Source organism: Colletotrichum fructicola (genome assembly GCF_000319635.2).
Source record: "Colletotrichum fructicola Nara gc5 chromosome Unknown KSG_Nara_v1_contig04, whole genome shotgun sequence".
Lineage (NCBI taxonomy): Eukaryota > Fungi > Ascomycota > Sordariomycetes > Glomerellales > Glomerellaceae > Colletotrichum > Colletotrichum fructicola.
Genome location: NW_027094054.1, coordinates 2,674,902 through 2,701,261, shown reverse-complemented (window position 1 = coordinate 2,701,261; position 26,360 = coordinate 2,674,902). Strand labels below are relative to the sequence as shown.

The window sequence follows — 26,360 nt, the reverse complement described above, 5'->3', positions numbered from 1 at the left end:
GACATTTGTTGGGAACCTCCGGTGCTGGCCAGCATTTGGGTTGATTCGAAAGACTTCTGGGCGTCCCAAATAAATACCCTTCGAAGATATTTCTAGAAGGCAGCTCTCGCCGTGCATCCAGACGCTTCAGATTTCATTAACCGGAAGCTATCTCTGCGCCTGCCCACAGAAAACCCAGAGCCATGTTTCTTTCACCCACCCACTCGTGCCTTCCATCACAATCTCCAGCGTTGCTCCCTTCTTCCTCACATTCAACCTAGCCCCACCACCACCTTCCCATTCCCGATCCTCAACGCGCCTTCCTGCCTGCCTGCCTACTTATCCAACTTCCGTCCCATCCCCCTCAACCAGTTCAACAGCGACGGCGTGACCCAGTTGGTAATCACCTAGCTTAAACAAATTCCTCGGAAGGATTCCTGGTTATCCTAGAGGGGCGCTAAGTTCGAATCCCGTCACGCGGTATTCTTACAGGAAAGGGCCTAGAGGTGGGGACGCGTGTCCCATCTTTTGCTTTTTGTGACTCTCATTTTGATGTGATATGTGTTTATCTTAATTCTGTGGCGATGTGAGAGCATGGTGGTGTTGTCCTGTCGTTTTTGTCATTGACCCTTCCACGATCTCACCTAAAGCATACCAGGCCTGCATCACGGAAACTATCAACCCACACACATGCACCATCCGGCCCGCAAGATTTCCCTGCCCGCATCGGAAGCCCATCGTTCTTCGCCGATCACCCGTGAGACAAATGATGGGTGCATACAAGCTCGGCAAAACCGGACGTCCCTATCTCCCCCTCAGCCCTACGGAGATCGTCGTCCGCGGGGTGAGGTAGGTGGCGCTAGCCCGCCAAGGTACTTGCATAGAAGCAAGGCAACCATTGCGTCTCGCCACCTGCCTCGATGGCAGTGATGAAGAAGACTAGTCATGCAAACACTCTACGAGCCCTTGAAGTCATTGGACGGCCACGTTAAACAGCAACGGCTTATGGACCTTGGGAAATGTTTTGGTTTTTGGAATTTTATCTCTCTAGTATCCTTTTCCTAAGCGTGAACCGAGAGTCCATCAGACACTGGGTAGTAAAAAAACGGTGATCCCCTCATTCCTTTCATATCATGAAATCATAATTGGTTTTTTTGGTTTTGACATTGGTAGGGGGTGGGATATCAAAGCTGGCAGGGACTTCTTGCGACCAAAAGGCGAAAATCAAAGAAGGGGGAACAGCGGAGAAGAAAAGCCCAAAGATGGAAAACATATGGCAAAGACGAATAAAGATCCAGCTTTCGCTCCCAATGATGATATCCGCGACAAGCGCCCGCGACCCCGCGGACACAGACTGTTGTTTGGGTTTGCCTTCTTTTGCTTTTTTGGTCCTTCGCAATCGCATCCCTTCTAGAGATATGCCGTTTCGTCTGGGTCCCTTGTCTATCTGAAATGAGCAATGTGGTTTTTAAATACGCGCAAGATTCCTCCCACGTATCTCCAGGTTTTCCCTCTTCTAACCTCCCGCGACTTCCCGCTTTCGACCCGTTTACAAGAAGGAGCGGCGGGGGAAGCTGACGCCCTCGACGGCCGGGTTATCGACGAACCAGCTGACGCGGTCGCCGGCGCCCTCGTTGACCAGGGCGCAGGGGAGGCCGTCGCCGTGCTCAAAGATCCTCTTCATGATGTCCTTCTTGCCGCCGCCGGTGGCGACGAAGGCGATCTTGACGCCGTGGTTGACGACGGGGAGGGTGAGGGTGATGCGCTTCGGCGGGGGCTTGGGGGAGTCCTCGATGGGAGCGACCCAGGCGGTGGTCTCGCGCAGGAGCTCGTGGCCGGGGAACAGGCTGCAGGTGTGGCCGTCGGGGCCGGAGCCGAGCAGCAGGAGGTCGAAGATGGGCAGGCGCACGCTGTCGCGGCTGGCGAAGCTGGTGACGAGGGTCTTTTCGTACTGGTCGGCCAGCTCCTGGGTGTCGTTGAGGTAGGTGGTGTCGATGGGGTGGACGGTCGGGGCGCCGAGCTCCTCGGGGATCTTCTCGAGCAGCTCCTTCTTCAGGAGGGCGTAGTTGGAGTCTTCGTGGTCGAGGGGCACGGCGCGCTCGTCGGCGAAGAAGATCTCCCACTTACCAAAGTGGACGGTGTCTTCGGGGCCGGAGGACGGGGTGAGCAGGGCTTGCGCCAGCGTCTTGGGGAGGGAACCGCCAGAGACGGCAACCTTGAAGGCACCGTGACGACTCAGGCCGGCATTCTGTGCTTGGATGACGTAGGCTCGCAGAGCGGGCGCGAGCTCGCTGACCGATGGGTAGGCGTAGAGGTTTGGCTGTTTGTTGCTCATGGTGGGGTAATTTTTTGGCAGGTGAAAGGCGGGGGCGGAGGTGTTGTCGGAAGCGAGGTTGTGAAGAATGGAAGAGGGGAGGTAGGCGGAAGCGAGCAGGCTGCTTAGGGTGCAGAATCTGAGAAAAATGTTTGCTGGTGGGTTGGCCTGAAATTTGGCGAAGCTGTGTGGCTCGGAGTGTGCAGTAAGGTATCTGCAGGATGCCGTTGATTCGGCAGGCGTGGACGGGTGGTGTTGGTGGTGGTGGTGCGCCTTTGGTTTATCTGGAGGTTCAGACGAAAAAGGCTCGAGTCGGAACGACGACACACGGGAGACAGGTAATAAGGCCCGAGGAGTGGCAGGGTCGGTCTAAGAATCTAGCGGGCGACGGATGGGTCATGGATGTTTCCAGATGCCTGGATCACACACACGGTGACACACACTGACCTTTGGAGAGGGCAGAAAATAAAGACAAAAAAAACGATAGCGGGGCTAGAATGTTTTGTCTTTTTCGGGGCAGGATGTCCAGAATGCAGGCAGGCAGTTGCGAAATGAAATTGTAAAGCACAGCACAGACGAGGGTGCAGGCGCGGCAGGGCAGCTCAGGCTGTGGCTTGACTGTTGGTGCTTTGGTTGGATCTCGGCGTGTTTTGTCGCTCAAATCCAGCCGTTTTGTTTGTCGGTGGTCAGTGTGAGCCGTTTAGTGGTGGTTGGATGTGCAACAGCAATGCCGGGGCGCGGGCGGAAGTGTGCGGGCTGCAGGTAAATTTGTACGGTTTCACCATCGATAACGGCGGGAGACAAGAAAGTGACGCTGCAATTGACGGCCAGTGATGCGAGATGGTGGGGTTGCGATATTCCAGGTTGCCAATGGTGGACCGCCGGTTACGATATGCAGTGGACAACGAGGTGGACTCAGCGGGCGATGATAATGCGGTATTATGTGCGAGAACGAAGAGACTATCTTGCTACAAGCTGGAGGCAGGTATTTCAAGCAAGTCATCCAGGGCTCCCCGGGTGAAGGGACGAGTTGCCGTCAGTCATCATGACAGCTCACCTCATGTATCTATTCGCCCCATCCATCTCTTTGTGAAGTGAGGTGCTGATAAGAGTCAGATCCCCCATGTACGGTAGACGACGTGCCTCTGTAATTCGCAGACGGCTAGGTACTGGCGACTCAGGGACCGGATGATCTTTCGCCAGGCTTGGTAGCACGTTAGATCCGCCGGCAACCGCGCAACCAGTCCCAAAGAGCTGCTGGGTCGGAGTTAGAGTCCGTCCGTCAAGATGAGGTCGGGACGCCGGGTGGCTGGCTGATGCAGAGGCCTTGGGACGGCTGGTGGTGGGCGAATGGGGTGGGACGATTGCAGTGGGATGACTGGTGTTGCTGGGATGGAGGCGCTCGATGATGGACAGGACTTGGGCCCTTGGGCTAGGACAGCCGGCCGCCGGGAAGCAGCGCCGCTAGAGCAAGCAGTGACAGCGGCCCCGTTTAGAGTCTAGAGGCAGATCCGGCGGCGTCGCCTGGGTACCGCACGCGTGGGAATTCCGAAGCGCGAGGATCAGATTGCAGGGCGACAGAGGATCAAGAGAGTTGCCTTGGATGTTCCGCTTCATGAGGTGCTCTCGGCGAAGGTCCGGGCCTTTCAGGACCGCCAGGCTTACCATTACTAAAGACCCGGTAAAGCCACAAGTGCCTCTGTTGAAAAGGCAAGAGCAAGCGTGGCTGCGGAGACGAGGCAAGAAAGAGCTGGGTCCTGTCGAGGAAGGAAGCAGTGATATTGTCATCGCTCGGGTGCCCCCCTCTTGCCTCAACCACCAACAAAGGGTAACGACTGCCGAAAGATAGCACTCGCAGAGACCGGGCCCGGAAACGCGTTGACCGGACATGAATTAGGAAAAGTATCCGGACGGCCTACCTAATGTGAGGTAGGATGTCTGTACCTGCCTTGCCTATTGAATGCTTAGCTGCCTTAGTCACGCCACGGACCGGCTGGCATGCGGGATGGCTTGTTTCCTGATTCATCGGTGCGCCATCTGCACTGCCTAAGGTAGGTAGGAGCAAATGCCCCGCGTGCTTTCCCGGCTTCATTCTTCGCACCTTCCAGGAGCTGCCTGTGCCTCGAGCATTTTCAGAAGGAATGGGGTGAGTTGCGGTCAAGGACGAAGGCAGGTGTCGGCCCATAAGGTATGCAATTGTTGCCTGCCTTGCTGGTACGATAATTGTTACTTGCACATGAACCTCCCTTACGTCCAATGTCAGGCCTCATCACTATCTGACCGACTGCAAGCGGCCGGACGACGGCTCAGATGATCTAGGAGCCATGCCCGTCTTTTGTTGGCCAATTAACAAGCCTATCGGAGCTACCGCCGCCCGTCCAAAGCCATAGGGCATTTCAAGCCCTCCGCCACTGTTGCGTGCTCGATCATCAATTACCTCCTAAGGTATGCAGTGCTTCCGCTGGATCGACGCTGCGATGCACCTCAGAACCACCCAAGCGATTTCCCACGTTGTTGTGGCCCGTCTGTTCGTGTACGACCATCTCTGGGGTAAAGAGTCTAGAACCAACCGACGGGATGGCATGAGAGCCGGCGCGTCTGGAGCCGCGAAACGGACCAACACCAAGACGTTAATGCTATTCACAGGCCCGGTAACCGTTACAGGCTGTCGAATCCGCAGAGGCGACAAGCGACCTGCAACGACGTCAATCCGGAGTGCCAAGTCGCGTGATTTTGGGTCTCTATGTCCGTTTACCCTTCACAACCGTCGATGACTATAGATCGAAGAGATTCCGCCCTCGCGACAGAGATGCGATCCGGTCACAGCGTTACACAAAGCCATCCACGGGGGCGCGGCCAAGGGTTCAATGCCTTATTCGCAGCCGGCAAAACAAGTGTTATGTCAAATTGACGAAATACTCTCTCGTGTATCCACCATGCGCCCCTCCAGTCACCACCACCACAGCACCACCTCCCAACCCATGCATAACATTCCAACACGAAGCTGCCACCCCCAGCGCCTCGTCATTTCTCCCGTTCAGCCTTTCCCGCGCCCGCAACGCAATGGTACCGTCAGCTTCATCTCCAATCTCCGGGGTTTGAGATTCAGACTTCCGGAGAGCATCAAAAATAGGGGAGCAATGCGTCATGTTTTCCGGCGAGTTTGATGGATACCTACAGACATGACTCGATGAAGCAGTGCAAGAGGCTCGATTGACTCGGAGCTGGAGTTTGGTATCGCAAGCTGAGGTTGGTCGGAATATCCCATCGGAGTATTTTAGTGTTGCGCCCTACATCGAGGCATCACGACAATGACGTAGCTCTCGCCGGACTGACTCGGGATTCCTCGATTCACTGATCAGGGGAACCATCACGAACCGCCGGGCGGGCGGGGGTTCACCAAGCCCTGGCCTGGCGCTGCGGAGACACTGGCGTCATTGCCTTGAGTTAGAGGGGGAGAGGGAGGGGTGCTGGCGGGTCGCCGCCGCGCGCTCTGAGCTGAGACGAACAACTTTGAAACGGACATACCATCGTCCACAAACGGTCCGCATAGCAACAGACATCACGATGATTGCGCGTTGTCGACCTAAAAAGACCAAAAGAGCAGATGCTGCATCGACGATGGATGTGTCAGAGGCGTCGGCACTGCAGGACATTGCAGGACATTGCAGAACATGAACATTACCCAGGGCGGTGTGCTGCAAATCCAACGTCCAACCCACACTGCGAGACAAGGCGCGAGAGTCCAGGATGTTGCAAAACGAGGCAAGGCAAATGAAGCCGCAGTGCCTTCCATGTTTTGCAATGTTCCCGGCCAATGTCACCGTCAAAGTTGGGTTGGGTGACAAACGGGACAGGGGAAGCTTTTGCCAAAACCGCCAACCATGAGCTCCGAGCTTTGGACCCTGAAGTTTAGTGTTGGCAACTGGATGCTTCAGCAGCGGCTGGGGCTGGCCAGGGCCCTTGTACGTAAGCCTCATTCTTCATATTCCGTGGAGCCAACCCCCAACACGGCCATGCAGCAGACGGTGATCAGGCACTGATCAGGAGAAACATTTATTTAGCAGAAACGACGGGGAGCGGCAGACGGCGGCAATACGCCCCCAGAAACCGTTTCCAGGTAACAGGGCGTCAATTGCCCCATCAAACGCGTCTAATCCGTCGCTGCTGGAAGCTTGTCTCAACCCGTGACGGGAGTGGCATGTGAAATGGCACACGATAGAGTACACGACGAAGGGTTCATGCGAAAACCAAACGAGCCCATAAAAAAGGACCCAGCGCAAAACGGACGTGACGGGACGAAGGGTTCTGAGTGAACTCATGACGTCACGGATCATCATGTTCCTTGGAGAGCTTCCAACCCAATTTGCGCCGGGAGGGGGCCCATGGAGGAAGCATGGAGGAGCATGCACGGGGAGACGCATGGTACGTGAGCTTGGGGGAGACGTTGGAGGAGGGTACGCAGCACTATGCGGTATGTGGTACTTGGGGAAGTCTCCAGGTCTCTGTGTCTCTCGCCGGCTCTGGGCCGTCCTCACGTTGCGCATCGTCTCAAACCAAGAGCGTCGGGACGGTGCCATCCCCCCTAATTCCAAGGTTGCGCCAACTGTCTTGTTTTGGGCATCGGGCGCAGAAACTGTTCAACATACACAAAGACAAAGGAGAGGGGACCAGATGTACAAAGTACCCAGGGCCTCAGGAACGTCTTGGAACGCTGCATGGCCTGCCCTACCATCCATCCAGCCAGCCATGATCCATCCCTCCATCCATCGACCATCGACCGGCTGGCACGTCGTGGTGGTCCTGGTCCCGGTCCTGGTCCTGGACAGTTACCCCTCCACGCCTTGGACCCTGAAGTTCCATTTTTCAAGGGTCCAGACCCCCCACTTGTCACCGCGCACCGGAGCGGACTCCAATCCGCGCCACTATCCAATTGATGAGTTGCAAATTTCTTCCCAAAGGTCGACGTCTCGCGACAGTCAGTCCCCTTTAACCCCTCACAAAACGGCGTCGTTCTACGGCAGCTGCTACTCACATCCAACGGAACAGGGTTCAATGTGCGTCTAGCACGATTTTCAATCAGTTAATCTCCTTGCCAAGCCTGTCAAAACGAAGGAATAGGTCCGACTAAAAAAAGACCTTACGCCTGGCCCTAGGCAACCCCCTCTCCAATTCAGTCCAGGGCGCAACACCGCGCCAACCACGAACGCTCCTTCAATTTACCTACTTCATACCCTGTCTGTCCATCTGGCGAATACGGACATCGCACCGTTCTAGACGAGGCCTTTCCTTTTCCCCTAGTATTTTTCTTCCTCTTTCCTCTACTCTGACAATACCTCCGTGTTCAATCTTACCACACTTTTATTTTCAAAATCACCAACGGACCCGGTCCGGCAGGGTTGCCTTGAAGTGGTCTGACCAGTGTGGGCTCGCCCCGTTCGTTGGCCGAAAAAAACCCAAAAACCAAATCCTTTAGACACCATCGGCCGTGTGCCGGTTTTCATTTTCTAGGGTTCGAATTCTCACCGTCCCGTCCGCCGAGACGGTGTTCCAGTTAGGTACCACAGCGCTTCCGCCTGACTTGGACCTTGAGTCCAGCAAGACCAGGATCGCTGTTCTCCTCACTGACGTCAGTGTCGCTTGCTATTTCGATTTCTTCGATTGCAATCTCGATCTCTCGCCCGAATTTTCCTTCCTCTTCATTTTATCAGGGAGTCGCTCCTGCATCTTTGTGGCCTAGGCTGCTTACTGCTAGACCCGAACCGTGCTTGGCTTAACCGACAGGCATTGTACACGCTCTCTACTTTTCACAATGTCTACATCCAGCATTGGCGGCAACGAGTCGCCCATGGAAGACGACTCCTGTCGTCGCTTCCTAGAACTGGAAACGTTGCGTGAGCGTCGCGAACACCTCACCAATGCCCTCAAAGAGCTCCCCTACGACTTGATCCTCTACCTTGAGCGGGCCAAGGTCCACTCTGATCTGGGCTACCCTGACCTCGCTGTTGGGGATGCCTACCGAGCTCTGCTTTTGACCGACGAAGTTCTCACCGAGGGTTTCGAATACCACGAGCAAGCCGTGGAAGCGTTGCAGTCCCGCCCTCTCGACCCACTACCGTTAGTTCTTGACCACGGCCGCTTGTCAGAGCTCCGAAGCGATTTTATCGATGGCGAGGCTAAGGACCAAGCCGGCCTGGTTGCTCATGTCGCCAAGCTGGCTTCTATCCGATGCTATCAGATACTGTCACTCAGCTCATTGTTGTGCTCGTGTCTGAAGCCGGCCTACGACTTCGCCGAGAAGGGCCTGCAACTGGCCCCTGATAATGAAGAGCTGCTCACCAGTATGGAGCAAGTCGTTAAGATTGCTCGCCAAAGGCTCCGAAAAGATGATATCAACTCCAACATGCTACCGGAATGGGGCATGGTTCGGCGAGAGGTCTATCCCTGGAACGACCACGAGCCTGATCGTTACGGTCCTCAGACCCTCCAGTATCTCAACAACCAGCTCTCCGAATTCTCGCCCAAATGCGAGGTCAGAGTTTCCAATCTCCCTGTTCTATTCGAGGAAGACGACAACAGCCAAGGCACAATAACGTGCGAACAACTCGGGCTCTTCGCCAAGGAAGACATTGCGCCTGGAGAGCCAGTCCTCGAAGAATACTCTCTCTTGACGGCAAATAACCGCCACAAGGACCCGGTCTGCGATGCCTGCGGTGCTGAACTGCCTCCACTGGATGCCGAATCGCCCGCCATCAAATGCGAAGAATGCTACGATACAGTATTCTGCTCTCAGTACTGCCACGACAAGGCCCAGGAACTTTACCATCCAGCAGTCTGCGAGAAGGACGTGGATAATATCAACAAGGACCCCGATGCGTCAGAGGCTGACGAGGCTTTGTACTTTCTGCTTCTAGCCCGTGTCTTGGCTCTTGCGGAACACCAAGGTGTCCACCCCCTTGATCTCCCACAAGTCAAGTATATATGGGGTGACTTTGTGCGTTCGGACTCCCAGAACATCGATATATCGCCGAGGCCGATCCCGCCGCCGACTTGGACGCTTCGATTCTCGTTCGAGTACAATGTCAAGCAACCTCTGCACATCCTCGAAAATATGGACGTGGATATCTTTGCGGGGATGCCTGAATACGATCTATGGGTTTTCAATACCCTCTACAGCAAATTCCGCGGCACGGCGTCGAGTCACAAGAACCCCCGCACCGGCCGGCCAGAGGTTGCTGCAGTGCATCCTTTCTGGTGCATAGCCAATCACGACTGCAACCCGAACGTAACATGGGACTGGGCAGGGCGCATCATACTGAGGGCAAGAGAAGAAAAGATCATGGGAGACGAGCCGGGGCTCAAGGCCGGGGACGAGGTTCTGAATCACTACACCGACATCAGAATGCCTGTTGAGGAACGACGCGCGTGGGCAAAGGGAGCTCTTGGCGGTTTGTGCATGTGCTCTCGTTGCCGAACGGAAGCTGCGGCGACGTCTTGAGAGGCATCGCCTGCCTCGAGACGTTTCGGACTTGCACGACGCACCATCAATGATGACGGGTGGAATTTTGCGAAAATCGAGCGACTTGCGAATAGAATATATCGGGTAGACACTTCGGTTCTGGGCGGAGTAGGCAACAAATAAGACCCAGACGACACGTGTCTTGTGGTCGCATCATTTGGTTTTGTACACGAGCGGGAACGGGTATGGAGGGAAGCATACACAACATCGAATCGCGAAATATCCTTTGCCTCTTTCATATCTCTTTGGCAGCCTCTCGACTTTCAGAGACTGCTCTTTCTAACTGCCCTCTATGTCGCGAAATTCTCTCTCACCAGACCGTATGCACAAACCCCGTTTTAGACCGTCGACCATCAAGCCCGATCTTGATTTCCGAGACCAGTGTGCTCCTTCATTCCACTCCAACGTATATACTCTGGTTAGTGGATCAAGTAGCCGTGAACGCCTTGGTGTAATCAATGGTCGGTGATACCGCATAATTTGCTCCAAGTTTAGGGGACGAATTGGTCAACGTGTAAGGTCGGTCCAAAACGAATTTCAAAGCATCCTGCCCCGCAATTGTGCCGCCCAGTTCTGAGAGGGCTTGTCATGAAGCTGCATGTTTGTCGCTGGACTCGCTGGCAAGTCCACACCGTTGGCCCGTTGGCGCGTTAAAGAAGCCAACGATGTCTGCAGACACAATCTCGGTGATTGCTTGCAGAGTGCGTCTGCATTATGACGAAGTGGCTAGCCACCGACCACTCGGGCCAACTTGACCTGTTGGGCTAGCATGGCCGCACGGCGGGTTCCGACAACTTGCGAAGTTGACTCTCAACTTTTCCCCTCCATTCCCCAACTGCCGACATGCTGTAGAAGATGCGCGCTTCTCACTTCTTTCGCCATGGTTTTGCTGGCCCATGGGCGTGCATGGAAAACAACTTGGTTGCTGCAGGCTTGCAATGACAAACTGAACCCTTGCAATTTTTTCCGTGTTTTCTGATGTCATTGCGGCCATTTTCTTGGCACCCTAATTGCCTGCACACATTAGTTTTGACGTCGTCTGCTTGGGACAACTCTTTTCTGTCCTTGTGCAAGGCAGAGACCCTGGTAACAGGCTTCGCCATGGCACATGACACCTTGTTCCTTCCACCGACGTCGATGTGCCTGCCTCCTTCATCGCGATTTCTATGTTGGCGAATATGACATCAAGCCTTAGGTTCCATGTTTGTTTGAAGTACTATGTGGTCGCAGACGCCCGTCGTGACGTTTGGAGCAATTGAGGTCGGCGGCGCAGACTACTGTGGGGCCGACGTGCAGGAGCCAACTTTGCGTGATGGGATATTGAACACCGTCACTGTTGCTGCAAAAACAAGCCTGTGAAAGAGGGCGGAAGTCGCGACGACACTCGGAATATTGTGAAAGCAAACGGGGGAGAAGAAGGGTGGGAAAGGGAGCGTAAAAGAAGCGAAGACGAGGAAAATCGCACCCAGAGATTCCCCCAGCATTGGACAACATGAATCTTTGTGTTGAGCTGGCATTTGGACCTTCGGCATCCACGGCCACCTCTTCACCCCCTGTTTTCTGGTCTTGAATCGAACGACCTTAAGTACTGTATTCGGGTCCTAGATGTGCGTTTTCTACATTCTCCGTGACGTTGTGCTGGATGGACTGGGCTAGGTGTTAATCGCGGTTCATCGACGAGGACCGGCCCCTGTGAGTTTGGCTGGTCCTTTCGTTAGATAAGAGTATTAAAGTAAGGTGGGCTCGGATACAAGATGCAAGCAGTCTTCGTTCCGTATCATATCAAAGACGCAAACACACGAATCGGACCAGAGTCCTCGCGTGGCCTTGGCGCCTGAGCGCCGGGGAGACATGCAAGTTGTCTGAGTGGCGAGTCTTATTGAAATCAGAGTTGAGAGCGACTTTAAATCCCTAAACCCTTAAGTTCTCGGATACATATCAACTCGTATGGTTGAGTGGGTGAGTTGAAAGTCTGTTGTGAAACGGGCTGTATGTTTCAGCTGAGGTTGCTGGCCGAGTTGAGAGGTTGCGGCTGCCCAGGTTGAAGTGTCGCTATTCGCGTAATATTGAATTGGACTAGAGAAACCCTTATGAAGAGCTTTATACAGCGTTATTGCGGCTGAAAGAAGGTAGGTTGGGCTCGTTCTGTGATGATGGAATAGTTGGTATGTTGATGCACCAGTACTTGGTAGTTCATTCAGCGTTGAGATGACGTTGCCCCGCTTCTAAAACCGCGACGAGGCCTTTCTCCCAGCGACTCAAACCTGTTCTTAAAGGGGGGGAAATGGCATTTAATTCCTTCTGAGGACCGCAAGCAATGAAACACGCAAGGCATCCGTATCGAATGGGGGAAGATAGCGCGCCGGTCCAGCTCTGCCCGGGACCAAGTCGCTCACGACAACCAACCCATGTTTGACACAACAATGACTAAAGCCGGAAATTATAGTCTCTCCTTTCGGCCTAGTATTTGGAATAGAATATCTATAGGACCACGTTGGACAGGGGTGGTTGGGCGGGGTAGCGAGACAGGTCGTCGGCGATGGAGCCCGCCTCCGAAGGAAGCGGGACGTGCTCAGTGATGGTGGTTCGACATGCGGATGCTGTCATGACAACTCGCAGTACAAGTGACGAACACCCATACTTATTTGGCTTGCTTTCTGTTAGTACAAGAGTTCGTGTGACATCGCAGCCTTGATAGGCGACGCCATCGTCTCAATCAAGGGTGATCACGGGGATGGTCCGCCCCCTGAGTCGATGGATTGAGGTTTGAACGATCCCTGCAACGAAGCTGTTCGACTGATTATTTCACTCTCTGAAACGCGGTTTCGAGGTGCACAACAGCAAATTTGGTCGTGGATTGGCCTCCTGTCCATCACATCACGCATCTCTTCCTGGGTCCACAATGAAGGGCAACTTCTGGGATCGGAGACATTGTCTCTTCAGACGCTGTCTTGTTGAAAAGCGACTCGAGAGTTGATTCAGAGTAATAGCGTCGCATAAATGAGTGATAGAAGAGAAGAGAATTGACAGGGTGTGAGTTGATGATTCGAGACGGTGATGCACCCTTGTTGGGAAGCGGCCGAGCAGGCGATTGGTTCACCTGTCACCCAACATCAACCCAGAAGGCCCAGAATCAAATAACAACATAACCCATTTGAACGATCATTTTTTAGTGTTCTGGCCGTCCTATGCTACTTGTAGCAATATATACTTCCTAGACATCGAGGCGTGGGCTGCGAATCCAGGACCAAAGCGATTAGGTCAACCTGTCGAAACGTCACGACGTTTGCAACTAACCGCAAGAACTCTTCAAATAGAAGACATCGTTGCTTTACCTGCGTTTCGAACAAAACTATCGCTGACCACGGTCACCGCCTTCCTCGTACTGACAGGTAATATGGCCCCGGCACTTTGTTGACGGAAGACCACCTACCCAGGTCAAAGCTAGGCTGTAGCTCGAGGTTGCTAGATCCAGAACTTGTCCCCTCACGACGTATTCAACATCTCTTGCGTCGAATAACGTGGAATCAATAGAGCGGGGTGAGACCGAGCCGATCATGCGGCAAAGACTGTTGAGCCCATGGCCGTCTACTGCTTAAGCGAGAATTAGGATGAGCTCCGTTGTAAATTGTGGGAGCTGATGATACACCATGCCTACGCACATTTCGTTGCGGATATCGACAAAGACATGTCTGACTCTATTTATTTGGAGCATTTACCAGAGACGCTGCTTTTGAACCAGTCCTCGGCATTCCTGATGCGTGGAATGAGGAGCCGCTTTCGAAATCTGATTGAGCATAAGTATGGACCCATCCCAAGTTGTGGGATAGCTTGGGCAGAGATTGACCATGCTTCCTTCCAATTGCTTCAATATCTAGGTACTTAGGGGCAAGTATATTGGTGGATGTTGTATGCAGTCACTTGTATGTCAGCTTCGGAGGATCGTCAATTTGTAACAACGTAGTAATAACACCCAAGTGATAGAGACAAAAGACGTACTTGGAATGTGTGGAATATGGTAAATTCAACTTGAGTCGTGTGAAAGCACAGAACCATGCCGAAAATTGAAGAGTCTTCAACGAGATGCCGTAATTTAAGAAGGCATCTACTTCCGAAGAGATACCACCGTCAAGAGGCCACAAAACGAGGAAAATCATATCCTGAAAGATGGAGCTGTTCCTCGGGGAGTCTTCTCAATTTCGAGACATCAAGACACAGACTCAACTTTTCTGCTAATAGTCAGTTGGCGATGCTACTAAAGCCGCCCGTGTCACTTTCGCAAGACGTGCTTGCTTTGAAAATTTTCTTAGATGTTGCACACTATTTCTTGACTTCAATTTTCCCATTTATCACAAGATACACCGCTGTCCCTTCTTTGGCATTAATAGACCATATATGTCAGAAGTTGAGGTAGTAGGAAGATGAGTGATTGGGCCGTGAATTTGAGTGCGGAGGAGAGGCTATTGGGCTATTGATGAGCTGATTAAATCGAAAGATTCAGGAAGGCTTGTGCAGATCGGCCTTTCTGCCATTTTCCCTGGAATTAGCGTTCTTTAGGACATGCGAAGGTGGAATGTGGCATCGATGTTTACTTCATGGTCTCATGTACTACTCGTCACCTTCCAAACTCCTACCATCACTCATTTCCCAGTCTTATGCGAGCGAGTCTGTGCCAAATAGGTCCGGAAAAGAATGTCTCATGCTCATGGCCCCTCGTCGGGATAGAATTTCTTTGTCAAAAATCCGTCGTTTTATCCACTACCAAAGACTAGAAGACAATGCTTAACGCACACGTGGAGGCGGATGTTTGAGCGTTGTGTGACACTATCAGGGAGCATTTGCCCAAAGCTATTGGTCATACGATCAGGGCCATTTATGGGTAGTCAATTTGAGAAGTCTTTGTACGCATGGCGTGTTTTCAGCAACGCCAACTTTGGCGAGTCTGCTGCATCCGTCGCCAATGGAACACTTTTTCTTTCGCTCAAATCAATTGCGAAGGACTCGGATGGAGATGTGAAAGAGCAACTGTGGTAAGGGAGAAAAAGCAAGGGCTGAATGCAGGCAAAAGCGCATACTGCTGAAGTTGGTTTTGAGTCTTGTTTTACTGAAAGTGTTTATATAATAGTCGTGGACGTGCAGCCATATGTAATCGGAAGTCCTACACATCATCATCACTCTCGTTTATCAAGCCAGTCCTATCGCTATTTACTTTGAACTCCAGACCGACTGTAATGTTTCAATCACTATTTTTGGCCCTCGCCGTTTTGGCAGTCGTCCCAATTGCCACCGCCGCCCCGACGGTAGATATAAGCAAAACGAATGCTCTCCTAACAAGCCCATCATCAACGCCCTCACAAGATCTGTTTTCATTCGAGTCATGGATCAACGGCATCAGCACGAATCCCAATGGAACCCACTTGTCGTCTGACGAGGCTATCGCTGCCGCTATTCGGACCCCAATGAGTCGCGGAAAGGGCATCGAGCAGCCAGACTTGCAACGCAAGAATTCTCCCACTATGAATGTTTTCAGGAGAAGTCTGCTTAAGGTTCGCAAAGTTGTCAAGAGCACTAAGCCTGGCGAGAAGGGCTTGAAGACCGACGAGGCCTCAACTGTCGGGATTGGCCTCGAAGGCGTCCAATGCAACACATATCCGAGACAGCTGTCGGTGGTAAGAAACTCCACGGCCCATCAATAACGAAGCGGGGGTCTGATTTGAATCAAAACATAGGTTTCCAACGTCGTATTTTGCATTGAGCATTTAGCCCGAATCGGGAATAAGCCTTGCTACACACAACAGGTCACGAGCTACTGCCAGTCGGGGCCAGACTTCATCCTCGGATGGAGGAAAATTGATGAGCTGTCTATAAACGCTCCGTCTTGGTAAGAATTTCATGCATCACACGCTGGATCAGCAAATGCAGAAAGCTGACCTCTACATAGTGCAGGGGTTGCTCGAAGTGCTGGTAGGATCATGGATTTCTGCACATTCAATGGTAAGGTGATGGGACAGACAACGGCGTTCGATGACCCTGCCGTGGGTGTGATGATCAGGGCTTTCCCTGAGGGCAAGCTCCCTGACAATATCACGGCTGAGTAGCGGGAACAACTGGTCTTTTGGGATGCCTTCTGAGAATCATCTCCCTCGGTGGAAACTGTGAAATCCCGGCGAAACCTTTCATGTTTCAATTCTATTCTTCGAGGCCTCATCGGAATCCCTCGTTGACGGTCGCTTTGTACTCACAACTCCCCCGGTTTCGCACTGAGATCTGCCCTCATCGCGAGATGATAGGGTTAACAGTTCAGCGTGTTATCTTAGTTCCATATCCTTCTAATTATACAAGTATGATTCCCTCAATTTACACATTCGATAAGTAAGATATATTGTCCTTCAGCTCAGCTGGCTTCAAGAGCTGTGCAAGCAGAAGCAAGTATATGCAATAATCGGGGTCACTCTCCTTATAATAACATAACTGGTCATTCAATGCTCATGCCGCACAGACTTTATGCATCTTTGACTCGCTTTCTCTGATCCCCATCAATGTCTACTTCTGCATCACGTCGCCAAATCCACACCCAAAATGGAGCTCTCTAGGCCGTTCACCTGCACAGAATGCTCCCAAACTTTTACCCGAAATGTTAGTTACCATTTTTCCAATGAAGACTCATACTGATAGATTGCGTAGGAAAACCTCGAACGGCACAAGCGCTCAAGTGAGTCCCACTCGTAACCTCCTTTTCTTGCATGATGATACTGAATACCGGCAGGGCACGGAAGCGACAGCCGCAGACCATTTAAGTGCTATACATGTCGCGCACGATTCACTAGGAAAGACGTCTGTAAACGTCACTCTGAGAGATGTCGCGGCGCCTTCGGACGTGTCCTGACGGTACCTGGTGCAGAGGGTGAACCAGAGCAGACGGAGTCAGTCATCGATGAGACCGCAATGTCGTCAAATGGTCAAGACGCGGACGATTCGCCTGAAGCGAATGCTTCTGTGGACACAACTGTTGCTATGAATGATGAGACGTATCATGATAGCTCGCCAGAAACAGGCGGAGGGACCGTGTCTCGGGACCTACTATCATCAGAGTGAGTCTGAACACGCTCATTTCTCTCAGCAGGAAATCTGGACTGACTGAGAATCGCAATACAGATTTATGATCAACCACTCAGAGAGTTTCATCGCGGCTTATTTTGAATGCTTTCACCCGTCATTTCCGCTGCTTCATCGCCAGAGTGTAAGGAGAGACATGCCTAAATTGTCAAAACAGATTCTCGTCGCCATTGGTATTCTGTATTCAAGGCCAAGGCATTCCTCTGAAGAAGATGCAGATCTTGTGCTACGGCAAAGTCAAACCTTGTGGCAAGATGGCCAAGAAGAACTTTGGCGACTAGTAAGCCAACCACTCGACATTCACGATCCAATATTGATTTGTGTTGCAGGTGGAGACAGATTGGAGAGAAATCCGAAGGACGTGGGTCATGCAAGCCTGGCTTCTGCACATCATCTACGGCGCCTTCACAGGCAATGCAACCCACTTTGATAAGGCAAAGAAGATGCTGCGTTGGGTGGTGGATGTACGTGGTCTCTCTCTTTTCCTCTCTCATGCGCAGTCTGTAACATCTCTTTTGGCTAATACTTCATAAATACTCCCAGGCCGCCCGAGACCTGGGTCTTTTACGACAAAGCGTCTTCACATCTACTACAAGATTCCATGACGGCGAAGAGCAAACGCTTCATGACCACTGGATGTCCTATGTGGAATCCGAGTCTATGAAGCTTTGCATGTACACCATACTTTTCCTAGACTCTCATATCTTCTCCCCCTGCAACATCCGCCCCCTGACCACACCAATCGAGCTTGACTGGGAGCTGCCCCTCCCAGGTTCTCTGTGGGAAGCGGACACTTCACTGAGCTGGGCCCAAAGGCTCGGTGATGAACCCCGTACCCTATACTTGACTCGGTCAGGCGACGCGTCTGGCATACCATGCCCCACGACGAAATCATTGAATTTGGCCATCCAATCGCTAATGACTGATACCCCAAGTCCTCAATTATTAGCGGCACTAAAGGCTTCCACGATGGCAGCTATTTTCATCCTTACTAGTCTGGAGAGCCTCGTTAGGGAGTTTACGAGGTGTTATTATCAAATGCCGCCCGCCCTGGCCGATCCGAATGCTTTCCATATTCTCACACAATCACAAAACAGACAGGTCAGCGCAGCTTTGCGATATGCAGCTGAGATAATCACAGCGCAGCTCGCCCAGGCAAACAGCTCAAACTGGCACATCTTGAAGTTTGCAGATCGGATAGCTCTGTCCGTGAAACTCGCTCTCTGCAAGCCCGACGACCTGTTGATTGGCGGTATCGTTGAGAACAGTGTGGTAGCCGGCCTGACCACTGCCACACATCTCACTTTGGGTCTTCAAGTCGGCGCTCGGAGATCATTACAGAACCTTCTCCGCTACAATTCCGGAGACGATGGCATGCTGGTCTTCCTTGACGACCTCATGGATGTTCTCTCCAGCGTCACGAGTCTTGATAAGCAAGACCCCTTGCGTGAGGTGCCATGGGCTACGGTGGCCACGTACAGAATCCTCCTAGCCATCTGGAGATTACTGCGCTGGGCAACCGGCGAGATGCGCCGAAAAGCAGGGTCTCGAACGACGGTTCGCAGCCGCTTCGAGGCCTCAACAATAGTCTTCAATTCCATCCTGGAGGTAATCAGCTCTCCGGAGGAACTCGAATCGCAGACCCGACGTCTCTCGAGGCCGGCTCGGGAGACTACCGCATTGGGAATGACCTCGGACGACAGCGAGGCACGCTTCATGGAGATGGTGTTGCAGTTCTGGAAGGATAGGCCGGTGTGGTCCATGGGATCCTTCATGACGACGGTGTTGGAGGAGATTATCTCGGCTGGCGGCATGGCTTACGAGTTAAGGGGCGCGGAGTGAAGCGCGCTGGGGTCAAGGTCAGGGGGGTTGGGACGCGCTGAGATGGGCCCAGCGGAGCTCCGCCGCCGCCGCCTCCGCAATTTTGAGCTGTATATCTTGCACTACAAAGAGACGATCGAGAGGTCACTTGCAACCAACCTGTGACATTCCGAACCCGCCGAGACACTTTCCATTCGTCTAAGCCACCAAAATATCTGAATCGCCTTCGTTTTGTTATCCGATAAGAATCAAGTCCCGTGGATATCGACCACCGCCAAGCAAGATGCCGGAAACAGAGAGCTTTGGATGGGTAATCTCATGGGCCCTGGCTCTTATCACTGCTCCATGCTCACGTATCATCTAGTATGGCCTGGGGTCCATGGGTATCGGCATGGCGCTGAACCTCCATAACCACCTTGCAGCCAATGGTCTACCGCCACTTCGGTACAGCAACCGGACGCTGTCCCGAGGCGACGCCCTCCGAGAGGTTGGTGGATTGCCGGAACGGGACTTTGAAACGCTTGTCCTCAAGTCCACAATTATCTTCACAATGGTACTATGCACTGTCTACTACGACCGCCGTCTGAACTAACCCGTCAAAGATCTCCAACGATGAAGTCCTGGAGAGCCTGATTTCGAAAGCTCTGAGTACCTGGAGCGGCGCTCTGCTGGAAGGCAAGATATTTGTGGACACATCAACCGTTCACCCGGATACCGTGGCGAGATGCTCTGAGCGTCTTGCCAAGGCTGGTGCCTTTTTCATCTCCTCGCCGGTATTCGGCGCCAGCCCGATGGCGGCTGCTGGGAAGCTTATCTTTGCCATGGCTGGACCCTCTGCAGCCTTGGAGAAGGTTCGTCCGTATGTTATTGATGTAATGGGAAGGAGCATTATCGACATGGGCGAAGATGTCCGCAAGTCGAGCCTTCTCAAGATATCGGGGTGAGTGACATCTCAATCATCCTCGAACAGTAATTGCCGCTAACGCCGAAATTCAACAACAGCAACATCTTCGTCATTGGCTTCCAGGAGCTGACAGCAGAGGCTCAAGTCTTTGCGGAGAAGACGGGGCTGGGCACCCGCCAGATGGAGCAGTTTATCAGCGACATGTACGGCCCTGTCATCGAGAGCTACTCCAAGCGCATGACTACAGGGGCGTACGCGCCGCCATTGGGTACTCCCCCGGGGTTTGCCGTGACCCTTGCAACTAAAGACGCAGGCCACGCGATCAGGATTGCCAAGGAGAATGGAACTCGGATCCCGACGATTGAGACGGCGTTAGCCCGCATGGAGGCTGCGCGAGAGTTTGCTGGGGACTCTTTGGATAGCTCTTCTGTATATGGTGCAGCTCGGCTTGAGGCTGGCTTGCCTTTCTGGAATGAGAATAGCAGACAGTCAAATTAAGAAAGCGAAGAGTCATCTTGTATTTTGGAAGATTGCTGTCTGAGTCTTTTCACGAGCAATCGGTTCTCTTGATATTGGAGTATCGACTCAATTGTGAGACAGTGAGAGACCACCATGATAACTAAAAAAGCTAAAAGTTATCTCAAAGAATCTGGCATCATTGTCTTCGGATGCCTTGTCCGAGAGTCAATGTCAACTCTGTCTGTCTTCTTCGGTGCCTGTCTATCGGAGACTTATCAATGATTACATCCGGCATTCGGGTAGCTTCTTCACCCCATTCAACCGACAAGATATCTTTAGTCATGTACACATGCACAGCTCCCCTTCCGCTGCAATCTACAAGGATAGGGGATCCCAGTCACCTCCCCAAGAATGCGGAGAGTTGGCCGAGGCGACGTCCCAAAATGCGGGGGCGGAGCTCCGTCGACGCGCATTTGACACTATGGACCCGGAGATAGCACCAAGACTAAAACAGAAATCTCCTATCATTGCCCCAGACTAACGCGATAGCCAACCATTGACATCTAGTCATGGATTCCAACTTCCTGGGTAGGTAGAGAGAGAGAGCCCTTGCCGGATGCACTGTGATCAGCCCGTCCACGTCAAGATGAAAGGTATGCCTTGGCCGTGACTGTTTCCCGAGTGACGGGACACGTATAAACTCCGAGCCTCCCTGACGAATTGCAACCTGGACTTGAGCTGCCACGTCCCGTCTCAAAGGAGTTGAGCTGGGCTTTTACAACGTTGGTCTTCCGACTGTTTCTCTCAGTCATTTGTTTCCATCTTTTGGGCCTTCATTCTTCAGGGTCCAGGAAGCATCAAACATCGAGTCAAACTTTTACGAAAGGTGGAATATCCCGCATCCTCATTCAGCCTTCACACAACAGCCTTCACAATGTCGTCCAACAACAAGGACAAGACAACCAGCCCAGATGGAGGCGACGTCATCCGAACTCAGACCGACTTGGAAGACGGCAGCATCGAGAAGCTCAAGCACGGCGAAGTCGACCCTGCCCTTGCCTTCGTCAACGGCGAACAGGTCCAATTTACCCCTGAAGAGGAGGCTGCTGTCCTTCGGAAGATCGATTGGGCCTTGATGCCTCTACTTTGCTGGATCTACGCGCTGCAGTTCGCCGACAAGACATCCCTCAACTATGCCTCGCTCATGGGCATCCGCGAGGACACCGGCCTGGATCCCCACAGCCAGCAGTACAGCTGGGCATCGAGCATCTTCTACGCCGGTTACATTCTCTGGGAGTAAGTAAACAATAATCATGTCATCACATCGTGCAAGTCGCTGACTCACTCAAGATTCCCAACAACTTACCTCCTCCGAGCCCTGCCCCTCGGCAAGTACACCTCTGCCAACATCACCCTCTGGGGCCTCGTCCTCGTCTGTCACATCTTCGCCTTCAACTACGCCGGCCTCCTCTCCGTGCGCTTCTTCCTCGGCGCCCTCGAAGCAACCGTCACCCCGGCCTTCGTCATCCTCACCTCGGCCTGGTACAAGCAGAACGAACAGGCCAAGCGCATGGGCTACTGGCTCTCCTGCAACGGCGTCGCCCTCCTGACCCTCGGCCCCGTCGCCTACGGCCTCTCAGGGGCCCACAACACCGTCCTCGCGACATGGAAGGTCCTCTACCTCGTCCTCGGCCTCCCCACCGTCATCACCGGCGCTTACTGCTGGTGGTTCATGCCCGACAACCAGACCAACGCCCGCTTCCTCACCCACCGCGAGAAGGCAATCTCCATCGAGCGCATCCGCGGCAACTTCCAGGGCATCGGCAGCCGCAAGTGGAAGTGGGACCAGTTCTTCGAGGCCTTCCGCGACCCCCGCACGTACCTCTACGTCCTCTTCTCGCTGCTCATGAACATCCCCAACGGCGGCATCACCGCCTTCGGCTCCATCATCATCAACTCCTTCGGCTTCAACTCGCGCCTGTCCCTGCTGCTCAACATGCCCACCGGCGTCGTCGACATCACCTGCAAGCTCCTCTTCACCTACCTCTCCGACCGCCTCCTCGACCGCACCCTCTTCGCCTTCATCGCCATCCTGATCCCCATGGTCGGCGGCATCCTCATGATCGCCCTCCCGCTCACGAACCAAGCCGGTCTGCTCGTGGGGTACTACTCCATCGGCGCGGCTGGCGCGAGTTGGTGCCTGATCATGGTCATGATCTCCAACAACACGCTGGGCTACACCAAGAAGGCCACCGTCAACGGCCTGCAGATCCTGGCTTACGGCGCCGGCAACTGGATCGGCCCGCAGACCTTCCGCTCCAACGAGGCGCCCAACTACAAGAACGGCAAGCTGATGGTGGCCATCATGTACGGTCTCGCGGCGTGCACCATCGTCGCGATCCGGCTCGTCAACATCTGGGAGAACAAGCGGCGCGATAAGAAGGCGGCCGAGCAGCCTGAGACCGTCGCGACGGGGACCGAGTTCTTGGATTTGACGGACTTTGAGCAACCTAGCTTCCGGTATGTGCTTTAGAGAGAGGGTTGTGCCCTTGGGTTCCATGTAGATAATAGAGGAGGATCAGATTTGACACGATATTTGGTATAAGAAAGTAATTGCCTGCTCTAGACCATACCGACTGCACATCATGATGTACTCGTGTGATTGTTGCACAGGAAAATTATGTGGGTGTGTAGGCTGTCAAATGATTTCGACTCTGGTACGGCTTGCTTGACAAAGTGGCCATTCGTGGAGGTCTTGTTTACAGGCGCATTACTTGGTCAGGCCTGCGCTGTGAGCGTCGGATTTCCAACGCTGCTTGCGAGAAAAGTAGATAGGCAGGCGGGCATTATCAAGGCGATAACAAGAAATCGAGACTGTGGAACGGTGTACGAAGGTTTGAAAAGATTCCTACCCATCTTCGCGGCAGTTTTGCAAGGAGCGAGTCGACGAGGCATAGTCAAGTCCACGGCTGAGACGATCTTCTGCTGATGCGGCAATCGAGACCCAGCAGCACAGACGTCAAGAAGAACTGTCGAGGCCACAGCAGCGTTACCAGAGCCATCAGAGTAGGCTCAATCATCTTTCCTCCAAGCATGAGAAGACTGACTAAAGCGCTCTACCCGTCTACAACTCACGGATCATGCAGATAGGGCCGACAGGTTCTCTTTGACCAGGCAGCCTCGCACGCCGGCAACGTCGGCACCGGCGCGATACCAGCACGATCTTCGTCTTGCTGGACACGTAATTCAGTCCTCTGCTGCTTCTTCCACGAGCGCAGAGTAATGCGAAAAATACAAGGTGGCTCGGACCGCGACGTCCCCCTGCCGGATTCCATCTCGCCCCCCGGGCAAGTCTTGCGCGCGGGGTTCCTCAGCCGTCGAGCATTGGATATATCAGGAGTACCGGGCTCGGCCTCGACTGCCATCGCCAACAGTGCTTCGATGCCAGACGTTATCAATCATCGTTCGAAGGAAGGATGCCTCCCACATCGGCTGGTCTCATCGTCCTGCATCTCAGGCAGCTCATCGTGGGCGCGGGTTTCTATGAAACAGAACGATCGATCGGGAGGCTAAGGCGATGTCGCGGCCTTACGCATACCGCGGCTGTCGTTCAACGTGCATTCAAAGACGCGTGGTGTTCAAAAGGTAAAGGAGACTCATGGATTGCAGCTGTGCTTCTATAGGAACTGGTGCGCAGGTCTCGAGGTGGCTGCGGGGCAAAGGATCCCCAGCGACGAAGAACGCGACGCTTGAAAGACGAGAACGCGGGATCCAAGAGCTTCGAGAAAGAGCTGCCGAGCATCTCAGTAAGTGACGGTATCCCTCACATCAACATCGGGAATTGTGACAAAGAGGATAGCTTCAGTCGCACAGGGCACCGGATCAAGAGATGCGGCATGGCTGCAGGAACTCCCCGAGAAGGGCAGTTTCCGGTGGGATTCTGTGTGCGACTTCACAGGCACGATGCGCTGTTGACCTTGGTCATCGTCCTGAATTCGACCCTGAGGGCAGCACGTCGGCATTGCAGCGCTTCTAGAGACGGCACGAATGTCGCCTCGGTTGCGGACGAGAATACGGGGTCGTAGGCCAGTCAGAGACAAGAGACGCCGGTGATAGACTCAGTCCGAGTATACGCAGAGAATCAGATTCCACATACAAGGAGACGGCCACACAAGGTCACCGGTGTTTGGCAGGTCACAGCCCTCGCCCAGCCAGGCACGCGACTTAATGTGATTGTACGTGGGAAGGTCGAGGTGCTCCTATTCGAAACTGCGGTCAAGACTAACCTGCACTACAGAAGAGATAGCGCGGAGTGCCAGTATTTAGGACACATGGTCCTCCTCAAGACTTGCCAAGTGGACGGCCCCTCAGGCGTGGGCTTGAATTGTCCACGAGAAGAATGCCATCCCCAGACGGCGGTCGACTGAGGCCAGCCTTGCCAACCGCGCAGTATCAACAGCAAACCGGAGTCCACTACTGGCACTATTGCACTTATTCTCCCTTTCTCTCGCAAATGGCGCACTGCTGAGTCTTTGAGCAAGACCCTCGTTGATCAGGAGGCCTCACGCGAAAGCACGAAGGGCACACAGGGAGACCAGCTCGCGGCCCTGAAGAATGCAGATCCCACGAATAACCCAGATTCGACTTGATCGCAGATCAAAATGATCTCCCTCGTTGAGGGAATTTCAGCAATGCAGGTGCGGAGACCTGCAAGAAGGCCTGCTGGACGATAGAAAAACGAAGCAACTCCAAATGCTTGGCGTCTCATGGGGTGTGAGCCGCCGGGTCATTTCGGAGAGTTGATCGCAGCTGCGCGAATGGAGACGATGAGAAACAAAAATAGCTGGAAACGGAAATTGGAAACAAACAAAAATCCGCGATAGGAGAAAGGGGTTGGGAGTTACAGCTATTTTCTGTAAGTGGAGCTGTCCTTTCGTCGTGTCACTGGACCACTGGAAAGGCCAACATGACCCTGTGCGACGTTCGCAGGCCTACGGAATCATCAACTGTTCCAGAGACCAGGATTTTTGGTCGAGAGAAGTTGAATGCGCAGGAACAATGCGACCGTCGAGTTGACCTCTGAGGCCATCGTCGAACGTTAGCTGCAGCAACTTGCTGGCGTAACGACGGGCAGTAGAGCAAGTCTCAGGTAGGAAAACCGGACCTCCAAAGATACGAGGCGGTAGGACGACTGGGTGATAGTGAGGTCTTGGCGACCCAGCTGGCGATGCTAAATGTCGAGGTTATCGGTCGGTAGACAAACGCCAAGGCAAGACATCGGTAGGACGGGTAATCGCCAATTGACAGCACGGCCCATTGCTTGATGTTCATCCGCTCTGGTCTGCCGGCAGGGTCGGGTCCGGGTGCCGGAGTGCGCTCTCCGTTTCAGTCTCCAGAGATCCCAGATTTCCTCCTCATGACTGTCACATTCATCCGGCCAAGATGAAGCCAAGACCATGACCAAGGCTGTGCCGCTTTTGAGTTGCAAGCTCCGTCGACATCTTGCAGGTCGCATGAGTTTCTCGAGTGTTTTCGGAGGGTTGCGCCATGATCGCGTGTCTCCTGTACAACACATGTCAGTACCAATTGTGACCACATTCTCTCAGCTCGCTCCTATTGCAGATGTGTGCCCGAGCATTTGCACCGAAGGGAGGATGAAATGAGAGATGCTTGGCCTCCCCGCCCACCCACCAGAACCAATTGGCGCCGAGACTTGATGTAATCCAAGAGTCCAAGCCGCTCAAGCCTCAGGCTGACGGACCAAGAAGACCAAGACGCCGAGAGATTTCCAAGAGCAAATGCACTGCGCGTTCCTTGCCTGCCCACCTCACAGGCTGGGATTGGCTCTTCTTGGAAAGAGTCTTCGAAAGCCTAGAGCTCGTGAGAGAAGGCCAAGAGCGCATGGGTTCCATGAAAATGGAGCAGAGCCCACAGCGCAATAAGCCCTACTGGCATCTTGGCTTGCTCCCGCCGAGCCAGGAATGCGGTGATCCCCCTCTTGGTCTGCCAGCACCGCCTGCAGAGTCCTTCCTAATCTCGGCCTGGCGTCCGAACATGTGCCACCCCATTCGAACCTCCGCATTTGGGCTTTCGGTGGCCCATCCCGTGCTTGAACTGCCGGGGTCCGTCGCGATCGTCTGGGGCAGCAAACGATGGCCTGATGAGCGCCCGGAATAACTGCGACCAAACGCGGCGAGTTCCAGTCTATGTGAGGTGGTTGTCGGTGCTGTGCCGGACAGGAACGGCCA

At 53.5% G+C, this 26,360-nt stretch overlaps 6 protein-coding genes across 6 annotated transcripts; 5 read left to right on the top strand and 1 right to left on the bottom strand.

The window, feature by feature from the left end:
• Positions 1–1,528: 1,528 nt before the first annotated feature.
• Positions 1,529–2,314, bottom strand: CGGC5_v007571 (putative 6-phosphogluconolactonase; the record flags this gene model as incomplete). Its single annotated transcript, XM_032034261.1, has 1 exon — positions 1,529–2,314. The coding sequence occupies one exon, from the start codon at positions 2,312–2,314 to the stop codon at positions 1,529–1,531; it is 786 nt and encodes a 261-aa protein (XP_031886758.1).
• Positions 2,315–8,105: 5,791 nt separating this feature from the next.
• Positions 8,106–9,791, top strand: CGGC5_v007570 (uncharacterized protein; the record flags this gene model as incomplete). Its single annotated transcript, XM_032034260.1, has 1 exon — positions 8,106–9,791. One exon carries the CDS (start codon positions 8,106–8,108, stop codon positions 9,789–9,791), a length of 1,686 nt encoding a protein of 561 aa, XP_031886759.1.
• Positions 9,792–15,271: 5,480 nt separating this feature from the next.
• Positions 15,272–15,910, top strand: CGGC5_v007569 (uncharacterized protein; the record flags this gene model as incomplete). The annotated part of the gene is made up of 3 exons (XM_066151872.1): positions 15,272–15,481; positions 15,542–15,693; positions 15,754–15,910. 3 exons carry the CDS (start codon positions 15,272–15,274, stop codon positions 15,908–15,910), a joined length of 519 nt encoding a protein of 172 aa, XP_066008785.1.
• Positions 15,911–16,391: 481 nt separating this feature from the next.
• CGGC5_v007568 (Zinc finger protein) lies at positions 16,392–18,770 on the top strand (the record flags this gene model as incomplete). The annotated part of the gene is made up of 6 exons (XM_032034257.1): positions 16,392–16,448; positions 16,497–16,524; positions 16,579–16,903; positions 16,968–17,208; positions 17,258–17,392; positions 17,472–18,770. 6 exons carry the CDS (start codon positions 16,392–16,394, stop codon positions 18,768–18,770), a joined length of 2,085 nt encoding a protein of 694 aa, XP_031886591.1.
• Positions 18,771–19,032: 262 nt separating this feature from the next.
• On the top strand, positions 19,033–20,151 carry yfjR-2 (putative oxidoreductase YfjR; the record flags this gene model as incomplete). The annotated part of the gene is made up of 4 exons (XM_032034256.1): positions 19,033–19,059; positions 19,114–19,302; positions 19,352–19,689; positions 19,752–20,151. The coding sequence occupies 4 exons, from the start codon at positions 19,033–19,035 to the stop codon at positions 20,149–20,151; spliced, it is 954 nt and encodes a 317-aa protein (XP_031886590.1).
• An 895-nt stretch (positions 20,152–21,046) lies between these two features.
• Positions 21,047–22,645, top strand: CGGC5_v007566 (putative transporter; the record flags this gene model as incomplete). The annotated part of the gene is made up of 2 exons (XM_032034255.1): positions 21,047–21,408; positions 21,463–22,645. 2 exons carry the CDS (start codon positions 21,047–21,049, stop codon positions 22,643–22,645), a joined length of 1,545 nt encoding a protein of 514 aa, XP_031886583.1.
• Between the last annotated feature and the right edge of the window lie 3,715 nt (positions 22,646–26,360).